At 39.7% G+C, this 19,046-nt stretch overlaps 1 protein-coding gene across 3 annotated transcripts in view; it reads right to left on the reverse strand.

Annotated features, from left to right (window-relative positions):
- The window catches only part of Ap1g1 (adaptor related protein complex 1 subunit gamma 1), a 122,170-nt gene that overhangs the window by 15,715 nt on the left and 87,409 nt on the right, over window positions 1–19,046 (reverse strand). For all 3 annotated transcript variants that reach the window (XM_004659555.3, XM_045146608.1, XM_045146601.1), the window contains 8 exons: window positions 17,170–17,310; window positions 16,285–16,339; window positions 13,307–13,429; window positions 13,058–13,147; window positions 7,049–7,176; window positions 4,805–4,909; window positions 3,883–4,024; window positions 3,559–3,685 (listed from right to left, as the gene is read on the reverse strand). In XM_004659555.3, coding sequence (XP_004659612.1) covers window positions 3,559–3,685; window positions 3,883–4,024; window positions 4,805–4,909; window positions 7,049–7,176; window positions 13,058–13,147; window positions 13,307–13,429; window positions 16,285–16,339; window positions 17,170–17,310 — 911 coding nt within the window. The remainder of the gene's footprint in view (window positions 1–3,558; window positions 3,686–3,882; window positions 4,025–4,804; window positions 4,910–7,048; window positions 7,177–13,057; window positions 13,148–13,306; window positions 13,430–16,284; window positions 16,340–17,169; window positions 17,311–19,046) is intronic.

Consider the following 19,046-nt stretch of genomic DNA (forward strand, 5'->3'; position numbering starts at 1 on the left):
TTTGAGAGTGGTAGATAGAAAGAGGCAGAGAGAGAGAGAGAGAGAGAATGGGCGCACCAGGGCTTCTGGCCACTGCAGATGAACTCCGGATACATGCACCACCTTGTGCATCTGGCTTACATGGGTACTGGGGAATCGAGCCTCAAACCGGAGTCCTTAGACTTCACAGGCAAGCACCTAACCACTAAGCCAACTCTCCAGTCTAAGTTAATTAATTTTTAAAAAGAGAAATGCTAGAAATGAAAAACACAGTAAGTCAAACAAAAATCTCTATAAAAAGTCTCACCAGCAGAATGAATAAAGGAGAGGACAGAATATCTAAACTACAAGACAAGGTGGCAGATCTAGAATGTTCCAACATAGAGAAAGACAAACTAATAGGAAGGTATGAGTAGGAATTTGAAGACAATTGGGACACTATGAGGAGATCAAACAAGAATTCAGAATATAGCAGAAGGAAAATTTCATTCCAAAGGCACAGTAGGTATTTTCAACAAAATGAAAGAAGAAAATTTTCCCAAAAGAGGGAAAGAGATGCCAAACAGATACAGTAGGCATTTAGAACACCAAATATACAAAACCAGGAAAGAACTTCTCCTTGCCATATTGTAATTAAATTACTAAACAAACCAAAGAAAATGTACTGACAGCAGTAAGAGGGAAACATCAAGTCGCCTATAAAGAAAAGCCCATCAAGATAACAGTAAATTACTAAACACAAACTTTAAAAGTCAGAAGGGCTTGTGTGTATTCCAAGTTCTAAAAGATAACAACTGTCAACCAAGAAAACTATCCATCTTAATTGGTGGAGAAATAAGGACTTTTTACAACAAAAACAGGCTAAAGGAACATATAATCACTAAGCCAAATCTACAGAAAATACATGAAGGGATCCTTCACGCTAAAGAGAAAGAAAAGCACATACATGAGAAAGCATGAAAAAATAAACCATATTCAATGTTTAATAAAAGAGAGGAAAGGAAAAACAGGAAGCACTATAAAACAAAAATGATAATAATAAATAGACAACCATTCAAGAATACCTCTTAATATCAATGGTCTCAGTGACCAAATCAAAAGACACAAGCTTACAGAATGGATTAAAAGGCAGGATCCTGAGATGGAGAAAAGGCTTAGTGCTTCAGGCATTTGCCTACAAAGCCAAAGGACCCCAGTTTGATTCCCCAGGACCCATGTAAGCCAGATGCACAAGGGGGTGCATGTATCCGGAGTTCATTTGCAGTGGCTAGAGGCCCTGAGATGCCTATTCTCTCTCAAATAAATAAATAGAATTTTTTTTTTTTTTAAAGGCAGGATCCTTTTGTTTGTTGCCTCCAAGAAACTCATCTCTCCATAAAAGATGGGCTGTATCTTAGGGTAAAAGAATAGAAAATGGTATTTCAAGCAAATTGACCTTGAACAAAAGCAGGAGTTGCTATCCTATTATCTGACAGGGTAGACTTCAAACCAACATTAGTTAGGAAGGATAAAGAAGGTCATCTTATATTGATTAAAGAAAGAATTCAACAGGAGGACATTACAATTTTAGACATATATACACCTAACATGGGTGCTCCCAATTTCATCAGACACCATTAGACTTAAGGTCACAGATAACACCAAGCACAATTGAGGTGGGTGACTTCAATACCCCACTCTTATCAATTGATAAGTCATCCTAGCAAAAGCTAAACAGAAGCTGGGCATGGTGGCGCACACCTTTAATCCCAGCACTCAAGGGGCAGAGGTAGGAGGATCGTTGTGAGTTTGGGGCCACCCTGAGACTAAGGAGTGAATTTCAGGTCAGCCTGAGCTACAGTGAAACACTATCTTGAAAAACCAAATAAAATAAACAGAGAAGCATATGGATTAGATGACATCATAGAATAAATGGACCTAATAGATATCTATGGAACATTCCATCCAAATGCTTCAGAATACACATTCATTTCAGCAGCACATGGAACATTCTCTAATATAGACCATATATTAGGACATAATGATTACCTTAACAAATACAGGAAAACTGAACATTGCAAGCCTTAAGAGTGACCAGCCAGGCTAAATGAGCCAATGGCTGTAATGCAATGGCATGTCTGGTATAGAAGAAACCAACTGCTCTCTAATTGGAGTAGAAGTACACTGAAAACCTAGTCAAACGCCTATGGCAGGGGAGGTCACAGCCATAGGGGATGTGATGCCTGCTGTTTTCTGACTAACTGCATATATTATGCTCACTAAACTGTCCTATAAGCACTTCCCTTAATGTTTATACCCATATATTAATGCCACTCTCACTTTTGGTCAGAGAAGCTTCTCCTTTCAGATGGTGGTAACCTCTGGGAGGCCTCAAAAATCACATAGTGCTTAGAAGAAGTCAAATTGGAGTGTTCAGCATTGAAGCATCTCTACTACACCTTCCAAGGCTCACAGTCCATTGAAGAAGAGGTGGCAGAAAGAATGTAAGAGCCAAAGGAAGGGTAGCACTGCTGACAATGCAATCTTTCAGACACTAAACGGCCTGGTATGACCTTGCAGTGCCTACCACTACCTACATAAGATCTTCATAATAAGAAGAAAAGAGGATGACATCAAAATAAAAGAGACTAATTGGGAGGGGGAGGAGATATGATAGAGGATGGATTTGTGGAAAGTAGGGGTGGGGAAATTATCATGACTTTTTGTCTATAATTTCAGAAGCTGTCAATAAAAGTTTTTTAAGAAAGACTACAACAACAAAAAACAAAAACAAAAAAAAAGAAAGACTACAACAAATGTACTGAGGACACCAAAAATAACGTTCAAATAAATTCATCTGTAATGCAAACGTGGATATATATTAAACAATCTCTTTGAGTGGGAAATAAACCAAATAATAGAGCCAATTTTTCACCTACTAGGGCTTTTAAAAAACAACTATTCAATGTTATAACTGTACAGTGAAACTGGTGGCTGCATAAACTGAGGAAATAAATGGTAACATTTACTAAAGGAATTGCATTAAATGGGTCAATAGTCCTCACAAACACTTTATGAGGTATTATTAATCATCCTCTTTTTTTCTATTTTTATTTATTTATTAGAGAGAGAGGAAGAGAGAAGAGAGAGAAAGAATGGGCATGTCAGGGCCTTCAGCCGCTGCAAATGAACTCTAGACATATGTGCCCCTTGTGCATCTGGCTTATGTGGGTTCTGGGAAATTGAACCTGGGTCCTTTGGCCTTGCAAACAACTGCCTTAAATGCTAAGCCATCTCTCCAGCCCAATCATCCTCTTTTTAAAGAGAGGCCTGGAATGCTCTTTCCAAACCTAAAAGAGAAGTCCTATCTTAAAATATAATGAATCATTTACTCTTCCAAATTAAAAGTCAATCTTTACAATATACCATAAATTTTCTTTAGAGCACTAACATAAAGCTTATGACCCAGATGTTATGAAGAATGTATTCTTGCTTCTCTCTGAGACTTTTCCATCTTTAACTGATTCCTGTTCTGGAAAGGACATTCTCCCAAGCCCACTTCCCCTACCCAAACACTGAATGGCTCCATTCTGGCCTCACCTGTAAGGGTGATGTCTCCCAGCAAATCAAGAAGTTCTCCACCAGCAGAAGCAGGTTTGCTTGTAGGAGCAGTTGGAATAACAGGCGTTATATCATTTCCTCCCAATAAATCCAATAAATCATTAGCCTAAACAAGGAAATAACACATTACCTCTTTAGTTACTTATCTAAACTACATTTAATACAAAGTTCTTTCAGTACTTTAAAATAAGAAAGGGAATCACCAACCAATCCACATACCCTAAAAAAGGTATCAACTAAAAAAACAAACTACAAGGGACAGTAAGATAGTCAGGAACCTCAAACAAGTGAATGAAAAGCTACCTGGCTAGTGGGCTGTGGCCCAGAAGGTGGTGGTTTAGTCTCTAATGGAGCTGGTTCTGTCTCTCCATTTGTCTGCACAATCTCAGTAGGGCCATTTGTGGTTACTTTTTCCATGACAGGCATTCTCTCAAGTAGGGCAGACCTAAAAGAATCTGAAGTGGTTAAATTCTGGCAGTCAACCCAGGCTCCCTACACAAAATAATCACTTGCAATTACTTTGAAGACTAATATGGACAGCCATCTCCTGGCCCCTCCCAACACATATACTAAAATAGAAGGCAGATTACATGACCTAAATTCCTGACAGGATTAAGGGTGGACAAGAAATCCTGAATGAACAAAATGTCCACCTAAAACACAAAACATACTTTTTCAGTGACAGGGATGGAGATAAAAGAAAGACATATAGGTGCTAACAGTCTCCAATCAATAAGATGGATAATAGAAGGGATGAGAAAAGGAAATAAATGCCAAAATGCAAACAGTAATTTGAATGAGATTATTGCTCTTATAAAAAAAAATGCAGCCCCACATTTTAATCAAATGAATGATGTGAACTTTAAATACATTGGGGGGAGGGGGACACACAATGTATTTCTTTTCTTTTTTTTAGTTTTTCAAGGTGGGGTCTTACTCTAGTTCAGGCTGACCTGGAATTCACTATGTAGTCTCAGGGTGGCCTCAAACTCAAAGCGATCCTACTACCTCCGCCTCTTGAGTGCTGGGATTAAAGGTGTGTGCCACCACGCCTGGCCACAATATATTAGAGGATAGGTAGAACAGAAAATGGACAAAACAGAACTAGCCAAGCAACAAAAACTAAAGAATGTTATAGCCTCAGTTAAAAAAGCACAAGCAGTGGGTCTCCACTAAGAGTTACTGAGAAAAATGACTATTATCACCACCTGGTTCTTTTACTCACCTCATGTGGTCATACTTCTTAAAAAGTGCATTATATTCTACTGCCCTCTGCTGGAGCTCTACATCAATGCTGCTTCCATAGATAGAAACCACTTTCTTAATTCGGCTGTGGGATAAAATGACAAATGTAATCAAATATCAAAAGAAAAATTATACACAAGCACACAAAATATTGAAAATAGCATTTTCTGACGTTTCCTTAATTTACATAATTTTCAAAAACCAAAACACATTTTCTTTATTCTATTCATCTGTCACTATTATACTAGTCTAATCACAGTGCCAGATTTTTAAAAAATACTTATTTTTCAGAGAGGCAGAAGACGGATGAATGCACCAGGGCCTCCTGCCACTGCAGACACATCGGCTACTTTGTGCATTTGGCTTTCTATGGGTGCTGGGGAACTGAATCCAGGCTATCAGACATTTTTTTACAAGCAAGCACCTTTAACCACTAAGCCATCTCTCCAGCCCCTAAATTTTTATCTAAACACTCCATGTCCAAACTTGCTAGTAAAGTACCCATAACTTTGCCACAAAAGAAATTTGTGGGCTGCAGAGATGGCTTAGTGGTTAAGCCATTTGCCTGTGAGCCTAAGGACCCAGGTTCGATTCCCCAGCACCTATATAAGCCAGATGCACAAGGAAGTACATGTTTCTGGAGTTTGCTTGCAAAGGCTAGAGGTCCTCCTGGCATGCTTTCACTCTCTCTCTTTCTCTGCCCCTCTCCCCCCCCCCCAAACAAAGGGAAAGAAAAGAAGTTTGTGGTAATCATTTTCTATTTCTTTTCTCTTTTGGAGACAGGGTCTCACTTAAGCATAGACTACCAGGAACTCACTCTATAACCTAGGCTGGCCTTGAACTTGTGGTGACCCTCCTACCTCCATTGACCCAGAGAGCTGAGATTAAAGGTATAAATCAACACACCCAGCTCACAATCTCTCCCCCCCCCCTTTTTTTTTTAGTTTTTTGAGGCAGGGTCTCACTCTAGTCCAGGTTAACCTGGAATTCACTATGTAGTCTCAGAATAGCCTTGAACTCACAGCGATCCTCCTATCTCTGCCTCCCAAGTGCTGGTATTAAAGGCATGTGCCACCATGTCTGGCTTTTTTTTTTTTTAATTAAGTAGAAACTTTGTATGGACACATCATATGGTCTCTGACAAAAAAAAAAAAAAAAAAAAAAAAAAACTTTATAAAATCAACTTTTGGCATTTGAATGTTCACTGTAAATTTTTCTAGTTAACAATTTAAAAAGTCAAAAATAGCAGGCTGGAGAGATGGCTTAACAGTGAAGGCACAAGGCACTTGCCTCCAAAGCCAGAAATACAAAGTGGCATACCCATATACACTCTCTAACTCACTTTAGTTAGTATTATAAAAACAATTTTTATGTATGTATATTTTAGAGCCAGGTATGGTAGCACAGACCTTAAGTTCTAGCACTTGATAGGCTGAGATAGGAAGGATTGTTGTGAGTTCAAGGCCTGCCTGGAGCTTCAGAGTGATTTCTAGGTCAGCTTGGGATACATACAGTAAGACCCTGCCTCAAAACAACAGATGTGTGTATATGTATATAAGACTTCAGTTTCAAATTAATTCACAGTAGAGCACTGACAGCAAAGCACATGTGAGATACAGATCACTGTGTATACAAAATAAATGCAAGTTCACTTTACTATATTCTCTTTCTTTCTATGCTTTAAAGTTTTACAAAATAAATCCTTTTTTTAGGGGGCAGGGATTTGGTGGGGTTTTATTTTGAGGCAGGGTCTCAAGCAGCCAAACTATATTCAAACTCTTTATTTAGCCAAGAATGACCTTAAACTTCTGATCCTCCTGCATTCACTTCCAAAGTGCTGGGATACCAGGCATGGATCACCAGCTTATGCAATTCTGGGGGTCAAGCCTGGGGTTTCTTTCCTTTTTAAGAAAAATTTTATTCATTTACTTGTTTATTTACTTGAGAGAGAGAATGGGCACGCCAGGGTCACTAGCAACTGCAGCCGCAATCTACCACCTTGTGCACCTAGCTTACATGGGTACTGGGGAATTGAACCTGGGTCCTTAGGCTTCACAGGCAAGTGCTTTAACCGCTAAGACACTTCTCCAGCCCAAGCCTGAAGTGTCATGTATGCTAGGTAGGCATTCTACCAACGATGCTATACTCTTAGCCCATAATAAATCTTTTTTTGTTTTCTTTTTTAATTAAAGAACAACCTATTAGCCTTTTCCTCAAAACTCACTTTACAGTACAGGTGAATCGAGTAGAAAGCTTCATAATGGCAGTGAGGGCATAACCTCGTGTCACAGAGGTGGACATATTTGAGATTAGGACACTTTCTAAAATATCCAGCACTTCATCCTCAGTTACCTGGGGGAGAAGGGAGAAAACACCATGTAGAATGAATGTAACAGCAAACATCTGAATCAGATTATTAAAGCAAAAGGCACTGCCAATCATTATGAAAGCTTCTAACAAACTGTACTTTGTTGTTCCATTGCTCAGAAAAAAGTTTAAAGAAAAGAAGGGAGATAGGAAAATGACTCAGCAGTTAAAGGCACTTGGTTGTGCCTGCTGGCTTAAGTGCAATTCCCCAGCCACCCATGTAAAGCCAGACAGACATTCATTTGCAGTCGCAAGAGACCTTGGCTTGCTTTGGTGAGCACACGCATGCATACACACACACTAAATAAATAAATAAATAATTTAAAGAAAGAGCATTGGGGACTGAGAAGTACATAATATTTTTCAATGGCAGTAGGAAAAGAAATTAAAAGACATAATTCAAAAACTGTTAAGCTTTTTTTCAAAACTCAATCACTGAAATAGGGTGTGGTGGCACATGCCTTTAATCTCAGCATTCAGAGGCAAAGGTAGGAGTTCTCAGCCAGCCTGAAACTACATAGTGAGTTCAAGGTCAGCTTGGGCTACATGCAAGACCCTACCTAGAAAAATAAAAAACAAGGGCTAGAGAGATGGCTTAGCAGTTAAGCAGTTGCTTGTGAAGCCTAAGGACCCCGGTTCAAGGTTCAATTCCCCAGGACCCACGTAAGCCAGATGCACAAGGTGGCACAGGCATCTGGAGTTCATTTGCAGTACCTAGAGGCCCTTATGTGCCTATTCTCTCTTTCTCTCCATCTGCCTCTTCCCCTCTCTCTCTCTCTCTCTCATAAAAATAAAATAAATATTAAAAAATCATTTAACAAACATGAATATAGGTCTCAGTTCTCTTTCACCCAGTGGGTACGAGAAACCATAATTCAGTTTTCTAGGGAGAAGAGCATGGCACAAAGCTCAACAACTGAGCTATATCCTCCAGCTCCACAAATATAGGTTTAAAACTGCACAATTACCCATTAAGTTGCATCTCCATAAATGCCAGGTTTTCCTATATAATTCTAGCATTACTTCTTTTAAGTTTTCAAGGAATCAACCTCAATTCCTCATTAAAATTAAATGCCACTGAGCTTCCAGTTAAGCTGGCAGAATAGGAACCTTGCCAAAGAAACTTTGGGGGGGGGAAAAAGAGGCAACATAACACATAATATACTTCTCTACCAAAAAGTGGAGGTGTGTAGGGAATTATTTACTCAGGTGAGGCCCTAGCAAAAAGTAGGAGGGAGCTATAAGCTTCTAGCAACCATTAAACCATTAAAATAGCAAGGATTAGGCTCCAACCAGAGGCTCCTGAGAAGAGCTTCTACTAGGCCCTGCTCTGTCTGAGCTGACAATAGCAAAACTACAGTGAAAAGTTTCTCCACTCAGATCCTGCCTTGTAAAATCAACAAGGGGGTCCAGCTGAGCAGTTCCAGAACTTCCGACACTCTCCATGATCTCACCACCCCCACCCACCAGCACCAGGAACATAGAAGATCTCAAGAGACAAGGAATCAAAGCCACCCTGGCCCCCACACATCATCCAGCACAGCTGATCTGAAGAGCTGATCTATCTACCTAACCAGCCTAGTCACACCCACAGTGTACCAAAGAGGGAAACAGCATCACACTCAACGGTAGGTGAGATTAAAAAAAAAAAGTCACCCCAAAAGGTAAGTGAGGGCTAGAGAGATGGCTTAGTGGTTAAGGCACTTACCTGCAAAGTCTAAGGACCCAAGTTCAATTCCCCAGTACCCATGTGAGCCAGAAGCACATGGTGGCACATACGCCAGGAGTTCATTTTCAGTGGTTAGAGGTTCTGGCACACCCATTCTCTCCCTCCCTCTTTCTTTGCCTCCTTTCCCCTTTCTCTCTCATGCGCTCTCTCTCTATAAATAACATTTTCTTTTTAAAGTTAAGTAGCTTTTACACACTGGGGCAAGACCTGCCCCAACAGCCAAGTATATTGGTCTGCACTGTGTTAATTGTACCTTCCATATCAGAGCAGGTTACTAAAGAACAGAATCCCAGAGAAGGAAAAAATTCAAAACGTAGTGCACTAAGACAAAAATACTTACGTCCTAAGATTTGATTGATGTACTTTTAGTTGACTTTATCATTCTTTTTGTTTGTTTTTGAGAGGTAGGGTCTTAGTCTAGCTTCATAATGGAACTCCCTCTATAGTCCCAGGCTGGCCTCAAACTCGTGAGATTCCTCCTTTACCACTGCCTCCCAAGTGCTGAGATTAAAGGCAGACTTTACCATTCTTAAATAAGTTGCGTTTTGGTGTTGACATTTGTTGCTTTTGACATTCTTGATCTATAAACCTTTTTCCCCTTTTTTTCTTTCTCGGAGGCAGGTCAGCCCAAGCTGATCTTGAGTCCACTGCAGCCCAGTAATTTCAACCTCCCAGGTGACTGTATTAAGGGCCTGAGTCAACATGTCTAGACAGTTTAGGGCATTTGGCATGTTAGTCTGCACATTTGTTTTAATCCCCACTCATATAAAATATTCCATACTTGTTTCATTTGTGTGTGTTGAGTTGGATTTTAAGAATGTACTACATTTTTCTCCATCCAGCCTACAGTTGGAATCTTAAAAAAGCTTTTCCTACCCACAACTCATTTACTTTCCCTTCCTTTACAACCCCTTTTCTACATTCTCTCTTCCTTATTCTCCTAACTAAAACTAAAACTTTCCACAGCCCCAACAACCTCTAAAATCTGTGGAAACTCACAGTACTGCAACTTCCCTCTCCCAGACACCTAAGCCACATCCATCTTTGCAAAGATAATACTAAGCCTTCACATTAATTCACCTTACACTTCTCCTACTTTAAGTAACCAAACTCATAGCAAATTTCTATCAGTCTTGTTCTTTTATCCACCAGCAATCACTGAAATTAAAAGCACTGTTAATTTGACAGTAGGGTATTTGTATAGCAGCCATATATAGCTGCTACTCTGAGAATGTATAAGTCTCATCTGGTCCTTTGAGTTCCTACCCTGTAGATGTAACTTATGATTTACACATCTAAGATTACAGCAGATAACTAAAAATCCCAAGCACTGAAATAACTCAAGATGCAAATATATCTACATTATAAGAAACACACACACACACACACACACACACAATCAAGACAACATAATTCTTGCAAAAATTATACTGAAATGAACTCCAGTGAGACTATTTAAGATGAAATAACCAGACAGAGAATGCAAAAGAATGTTTAAAAGAATGTCCAAACAGCCAGGCGTGATGGCATTTGCCTTTAAGCCTAGCACTCAGAAGACAGAGTGAGTTTGAGGCCACCCTGAGACTACACAGTGAATTCCAGGTCAGCCTGAACTAGAGTGAGACCCTACCTCAAAAAACAAACAACCAAACAAAAAAAGCCCAAAGAAATCAAAGAAGAAAGCAGCCAGGCATGGTGGTTGCACACCTTTAATCCTACAACTTGGGAGGCAGAGTTAGGAAAATTGCTATGAGTGTGAGACCACCCTAAGGCTACAGAGTGAATTCCAAATCAGCCTGAGGTAGAGCAAGATCCTACCTCAAAAAAAAGGTGGGGGGGGGGGATTCCTGAAGGAGAACAGTGGAAATCAACTTAAAGAAATGAAGAGATCTGTAAGCCAAAATAGACTTTTTTTTTCCCCAACAAGCTGCTCTTGGTCGGGTATTTTCTGCCAGCAATGAGAACCTGACTGCAACAGTAAAGTTGTTACGGAGAAGTGATGCCATTGCTGCTAGGATCCTGACTGTGTGGCTTTGGCCTTTTGGAACTGGTTTGCAGGAAGCAATATAGAAGGATTTGAAATCTTGGCTTAAGAAATGCCTTGCTGGGATACAATGTCCCAAGCTGGACACAAAAAGTGACATAAGGGCTGGGGAAATGGCTTAGTGATTAAGGCATTTGCCTACGAAGCCTAAGGTCTCTGGTTCAATTCCCCAGGACCCACATAAGCCAGATACACAAGGGAGAGCATGTGTCTGGAGTTCATTTGTAGTGGCTGGAAGCCCTGGCGTGCCCATTATCTCTTTCTCTCTGCTTCTTCCTCTCTCTCTCTCAAATAAATAAATATTTTATTTAAAAAAAAAAAAGAAATGCCTTGTAGTGCTGCTGTAAGTACAGCTTGATGGACTATTGTGATCAGAATTGAAAGATCGGAATGCAGTAAGAACTACGGACTGTGAGGTTTGGTTTTATGAGGGTGAGAGAGGGTGAGAAGCAGCTTTGCCTGGACTGGGTTAAAAACAGTTTGTATTGAGAGGCTTGCTGTTATGCCCATGTCCCGAGAACTTGTGCAGGGTTGCATTGCATAGAAATGGACTAGTGTGGTCCTGGAACTCACATTCTGAGCAATCACTGAAATTATAATCATAGAGTACATGTAATTTGGGGCTATATAAATAAATATACAGTATAAATATTTCTGTATACTAAATAGCCTTAAATTAATTACAAAGGTCTGCATTATAGTAATAGTTTTATTGTATCACTTTGCCATTATGGTTGAATGTTTGGGCTTATATAATAAAGTATTAAAACAGTAGTTTATACACAAAAAGAAAGAAAGAGAGAGGGGGAGTGGGAGAGAGAAAAAGAAAGGGACTGGTGTGAGCAGAGGGATATGGCACAGAGAAAAAAAAAAATGAAATTTTTGACACAGGTGTGGTGGCACATGCCTTTAATCCCAACATTTGGGAGGCAGAAGCAGGAGGATTGCCATGATTTCGAGCCCACACTTGAGACTACATAGTGAATTCCAGGTCAGCCTGGGCTAGAGTGAAACCCTGCCTTGAAAAAAAAAAAAAAAATTGAAAAAAAAAAAGAAATCTTTGGGCCAAAACTACTGCCTACTAGGCTGCAATTGTATCAGAGATTGCAACCACTGAGATTGGGTCAGCTGACCTGCAGTGGAACAACAGAAAGAATGCAGTCTTAGGGGCTGGAGAGATGGCTTAGCGGTTAAGCGCTTGCCTGTGAAGCCTAAGGACCCCGGTTCGAGGCTCAATTCCCCAGGACCCACGTTAGCCAGATGCACAAGGGGGCGCACGCATCTGAAATTCGTCTGCGGTGGCTGGAAGCCCAGGCGTGCCCATTCTCTCTCTGCCTCTTTCTCTGTTTGTTGCTGTCAAATAAATAAATAAAAATAAACCAGAAAAAATTAAAAAAAAAAATGCAATCTTAGCTGGGCATGGTGGCGCATGCCTTTAATCCCGGCACTCGGGAGGCAGAGGTAGGAGTATCGCAGTGAGTTCGAGGCCACCCTGAGACTCCATAGTGAATTCCAGGTCAGCCTGAGCTAGAGTGAGACCCTACCTGGGGGGAGGGGGGGAATGCAGTCTTTTGAAGGGGGCCTGAATACTGAGTGTCCTGTTCTTCAATGTCTGCTTTATTCCCCCCTGGATTAACAAAATGACAGCTCACTTGGTATTATGGAGTATAAGTAATGCAGGAAAGAGAGGGTCACTGGATTTGTAAAACAGTCTTGTGTTTTGAAACTGCCATGGGCAGTGTGAAGCAGGTTTGCTGGATGCCTGCATGGAGACCCAATGGAGCTCTGAGGATAGACCATGGGTTGCAGTGGAGACCCAGTGGATATGCCAGGACCATAAGACAGCTTTTTGCCCCACAAGCTGCTCTTGGTCGGGTATTTTCTGCCAGCAATGCGAACCTGACTACAACACTTCCCGTGACAAAAATAGGATAAAGGATATGACTACTAAGCCAGCTCTACAAAAATTTTTGAAGGGATCCTTAGGACTGAACAGAATACATGAGAACACGGGAAAGAAATTAAACAGTACTCTTCTATAACCAAAAGCACTATTTTCTCCCCTCCTCAGCCTACAAAGTAATATGGGATACCTGAATAGGCTCTTCCTCTTCACACTGACCAGACACAAGAAGATCACCATATTCACCTATACACCATGCAGCCACTTGTACCAAGGGTTGCTGTCAAAAGAAAATCCAGAACTTTAATCTTTCCAAAAATACTTACTGTAAATTACATGTCCTCTAATTGTAACAGTTACAACTCAGCACATATGGAGTGTTAAGTGACACACCAGTTTCAAACAAAGATTAACTTTACAAGTAGAAAGAAGAGCTTACTTGAGAGTAATCACCAAGAATTGCTTTGTATAAGCGCTGGACAGTGTAGGCGTGCATTTCCACACTGTTGGTTATTAACTGAATCAAATTGGGAACTGCATCATCACGAACATAACTTCCTGCCTAAAAGAAAATGCAGAGTTATCCCTATAAACATACAGCAGTCATAACATAAACAAACAGTCACTGTTATGGTAAAAAAAAAAAAAAAAAAAAAAAGACCATAAAAAAACACCCTGAAAAAAAAACATGCTGAAAGATAAATTTGGCACTAATTTTAAGTCCCACAAACAGCTCAGAGTTCAAAGTCTAACTAAAATTTGTTTTGGTTTTTACACACACACACACACACACACACACACACACACACAGAGGACAAAAGTGCTTTTTATGGACTTTATTTTGTAGTGCTTAGAATCAAACCTAGTGCTCTCATAGTTACTAGGCAAACACTGGACATATACAACATTTTGTTGACATTGTTTTGATTTAAAGGTCTCACTTTGTAGCCCACGCCAACTAGGAACTCAGTCTACAGCCCAAGCTGGCCTTGAACTCAAAATTCTCCTACCTAACGGTGTGTAACACACCCAGCTAAAATCTCAATTTAAGAGTATCACTGCCTCCTATAGATACTTCATAATTTACTGAGTCAGATGAGAGATGGCTTAGCAGTTAAGGCATTTTCCTGCAAGCCAAAGGACCTAGGTTCGATTCTCTAGGACCCACGTAAGCCAGATGCATAAGGGGGCACACACATCTGGAGTTTGTTTGTTTGCAGTGGCTGGAGGCCCTGGCACACCCATTCTCTCTCTCTCTCCACCTGACTATTTCTGTATCTCTCTCTCAAATAAATAAATAATAAAATTCTTTTAAGAAGGAGAAAATGTAAGACAAAGTGGTAGAAGTGGAGCACACCTATAATCCTAACATTTGGGAGGAAAAGGCAAGAGAATCCAAAGATCAAGATCATCCTCAGCTACAAAGCAAGTTCAAGGACACTGAGCTACACCCATGAGACCCTGCCTCAACAAAGGTGGGGGGGGGGGGTAGGGGTGAGAGATGGCATAGTGGTTAAGGCACTTGTCTGTGAAGCCCAAAGACCCAGGGTCAATTCACCAGTACTGACCCACAAGCCAAATGCACAAGGAGGTGCACGCATCTGCAATTCATTTGCAGTGGCTGGAAGCCCTGGTGTACCCTTTCTCTCTTGCACGCACATGTGCGCTCTCTCTCTCTCTCTCTCAAATAAAGTTAATAATAAAAATTTTAAACAAACAAATACGGTGAGACCCTGTTTCAAGAAGAAAAAACAGAAACTGGTAATTTATTACTATTTATTTCAAATGGTACTTTTTTTTTTTTTTTTTTTGAGGTAGGGTCTCACTCTAGCCCAGGCTGACACGGAATTCACTATGTAGTTTCAGTGAGGTCTTGAACTCATGGCAATCCTCCTGCCTCTTGCCTCCCAAGTGATGGGGTTAAAGGTGTGCACCACCTCGCTCGGCTTCCAAAATGCCAATTATCCCTTAGCTTTCTTTGTCCTATGAATTTTAATTATGGATTAGAAATATTGGAGTGCCTTTTCCTGGCTCTATCCTTCCCTCAATAAATATAATAATAATAAAATATTAAGGTTGGGAAGATGGCTCAGCAGTTAAAGGTGCTTGCCTGCAAAGTCTGCCTGCTGAGATTCAATTCCCCAGTACCCATATAAAGCCAGATGCACAAAGTGCAACATGTGTTTGGAGTTTGTCTGCAGCACCAAGAGGCCCTGGCATGCCCATTCTTTCTCACTCATATTCTCATTCTTTCTTTCATAAATGAATAAAAATATAGTTTTAAAAGGATATGTTACTATAAAAATCAACATGTTGTCAGGTTATAATATTTCCAGCTCCTTATCATTTACTTTTAAGATCTATAAATTTTTTTCTAAATTTAAATTTATTTATTTTATTAGAAGAGAGAGAATGAATGGGCACACCAGGGCCTCAAGCCAACTGCAAATAAACTCCAGATGCTTGCACTATTGTGTGCATGTAGCTTATGTGGGTCCTGGGGAATCAAACCTTATGCTTGCAGGCAATCGCCTTAACAGCTAAGCCATCTCTCCAGCCCAGGAATTTTAATTTTTAATATGGTCATTATTTGCAAATATTTTCCTCATACTATCTACTTCTGGTAACATGATGACATATAGTTCTGTCTTCTTAGTATGACACTCCACTTTATATTGGCTAAATGGTAAATAAAGAAACCCAAAAATTCTAGAAAAATGTCAAGGAAAGGATAATGCCTAAAACATGAAATGAAAATACTATATAAATTTAGCCATTCAAAACCCTGTAACAACTGGATTGGGGATGTAGTTCAATGTTAGATGCTTGTCGAGCATGTGCAAGGTTTGAGCTGAGCATAGCAAGGGAAAAAAGTATGCAACATGCTCCTATTATAGTTCAGATAAAATCCAAACTCCTATGAGACCATGTATAATCTGGCCACTTCTTATTTCTGACCAAAATCCATTTCCTGCCTCTCACCTTTTGTTGGATTCACTTTGTTGCTCTACAAGGAGACCAAACTTTTTACTTCCTCAGGACTTTGTACTTCCTATTCTCTAACCTCTGATGAGCATACTCTTACCAAGATCTTTACATGGCTTGTTGCTCACTCCACTAAGGTCACAATGCAAATGTTACCACCTCTAAGAGACACCTCTGACTACTCTACCTCAAACACTTAACAGCTGCCCACATAACATTTTAATCTGCCATCAGTATATTCCCTCATGCTGTTAGGTTTTCTTTATAGCATTTATCCCTCTCCAACATTACATTATATATTCTCCCATATATTACATAGTTTCCAATCTCCCCCACTAGCCTGTGAGCTCCATGAGAACAAGGGTTTTATCTGCCACATTTCTACATATAGCCCAGCACATAGCATATACCATGGCTGAAAAAGGTACTTACCGTTGTCAGGACACGCATAATTGTGTCTATATGCCACCGTTTGGAAGGTGCATACCTGAGAAAAGAATGGGTGAAAAAAAAAAGGAACTTTATCCACTGACTTTCAAAATGTCATGTTTTTTTTGTTGTTCCAGGTCCTCTAGTTAAGTGATTCTATTTGGAGATATTTTACCACCAAACCTAGCAGCTATCACTGTTTCAACTGATGATTAAATATAATCAAACTCCTAACACAGGTGTGGTGGTGCATGTCTTTAATCTCAGCACTTGGGAGGCTGTTTGAAAAACAAACAAAAATGTACATACACATACACACTCAAACTCCCATGTTTCTTATAATACTGCAACAGGAGTAGGTGAACTAAAAAGGTGACTTGATTCCAATTTCTCACAAAACAAATCATAAACTCAAGGCAGAAATTAAAGAACACATAAACAAAAGACACCTTCCCCAGACCCAGATAAAACCTGGACTGAAAACTCCCTTAAATTCACAGTGGAAAGAAAAGAAAGAATAGTCATACCATTATAATCTAGAAATACATTTACACAGAACTTTAGTTCAGATCCTGTAACTTCTCTAATCCCTTTATACAAACAGAATTATAGAGAAGAGCCTAAAAGCAGATATGGGATTATCTCAGTTGCAAATAAAAAGTTAAAACAATAGATATGGGAGATATTTCATAAAGATGAAAGTTTGTTTGGTCATAGCATATTTAAATATTGACTACAATGACTATCCTTACAGCTAACTTATAATTTGGAGCATGAAATAAATGGTAAATACCTTAAATACGTTTATAACATATCTTCCCATGTTTTAACTATGCTTTCAGAAAGTTTAAAGCACCTTTACCAATTAAGATAAAAATTAATGCTTACTTTTCTGCAGCAAGAAATATTCCAGATGCACAGTCTGCTTTAAATTCTGGCTCACACGAATCCAGAAAATAAAGTAACTCCTTCATCATGCCTCGGATATTATTCCCATTTACCAGTGCAAAACTCAATTCCATTGCACGTCTTGCAGAGGAGAAAAAGTTGAAGAAAAATAAACAAAAACATCATAATTTGTAGAGTAGGAATGGAATAAATACCTAGGTATGTTGTCTGAACACCAAAGCACTGGCAACATGCTAATATCCTTACACAATTCTATATCAATCTTTATACGCAAGATAATCAAGGACATTTCTTCATATGTTAGGAATGATATTTTGAATCTTTATTCAACTTTTTTTTTTTTTTTTCAAAAATCCCTATCAGAAACCCAGACATGGTGATGCATCCAGTAATCCCAGCACTTAGGAGACAGAGGCAAGAGGATTAAGGTCATTCTGAGCTACATAAGGAGTTCAAGGCCAGCCTGTGAGGATTCCTGAGACACAATTTCAAAAACAAAAACAGACAACCCCATCACCACCAAAACAAAAATAAAAACAAGATGCAGTTTGGATATGACAGACTATTCTATAAAACAGATTTTTTAAAAAAATAATTTATTTATTTGAGAGAGAAGGGCAGATGGAGAAAATGGACATGTCAGGGCCTCTAGCCACTACAAATGGGACTCCAGACACATGTGCCATCTTGTGCATCTGGGCTTATATGGGTACTGGGGAATCAAACCTGTATCCTTGGACTTCATAAGCAAGTACTTTAACCCGTAAGCAATCACTCCGGCCCTAAAGCTAAAATTTGAAAGACTTACAAGGCTCAAAAAGAGAGGCAACAAAATGATCAAATGACAATGCCTCTGTATTATGTTTTTAATGTGACACTTGTTTACCATGTCCTACTTTTATTATAATCCACTTCTGTCCTAATGTGATATAATTTTGTTCATGTCAGAAGGTATGTAGTACACTAGGCATGTGGCTCAACTGGTAATAGTGCTTGCCTAGCATGCACAAATCCCTGGATCAGTCTCCAGCAATGCACAAATCTAATTGATGGCACATGCCTATAAACCTAGCACATGGGAAGAGGTGACAGGAGGATCAGAAATTTAAGGCCATCCTCAGCTATGAAGCAGATTTAAGAAAAGCTTGAGAAAGAGGGAGGGGGAAAAAAAGGTAGGCAGAGGCCAAGCCAGGATTGGCAGTGCCTACCTGCAATCCTAGCACTCAGAAGGTAGAGGCAGGAGGATCAACAGAAGTTCAAGGCCAGCCTGGTCAACACAGTGAGTTCCAAGCCACCAGGACTAGGTAAAATTAGACTAGAACAAACTCAAACAGGCCTCTAAGCCCATGGAGCTGACAGCTAATCTAGCACTGCCCTGCATAGGATAGCTGGCCTTGGCTTACAAGAACCCAGAATGAGGCAGAGGGAATGTATTTCCAAGGCTCTACCTCTATGGCTACCTCGGTTCTCAGCATAATTTGAAAACACCTACAAGCCACTGAATCTGGGATGTTCTGACACTGGTGTTTCAACTGATTTACACCAGTTATTATTGCACTACAGTTCCAATGGGAAAATGCCTGTAGTGCGATAGACATTCTTAAATATAGTAACCAGGGGTCCATATCCTAGCACAGGAATTAGAGCAGTAGAACAATCATAACAGGGCAGGGTGGCAGGTCCTTTTGTTTGATTCTCATGACTGAAGTAGGTGCAGTTCTCTCATTTCATAGGTAAAGAAATAGGAATTTGAGTTCCCATATATGAACAGAATATCTAACAAGTAGTCTTGCATATGTAACTTTGGTTATATAACTAATGGACTCTGGAGATTTGGTGTCTTGGTATAATAATGA

The sequence above is a fragment of the Jaculus jaculus genome, chromosome 1 (genome assembly GCF_020740685.1).
Source record: "Jaculus jaculus isolate mJacJac1 chromosome 1, mJacJac1.mat.Y.cur, whole genome shotgun sequence".
In the NCBI taxonomy this organism is placed as follows: domain Eukaryota; kingdom Metazoa; phylum Chordata; class Mammalia; order Rodentia; family Dipodidae; genus Jaculus; species Jaculus jaculus.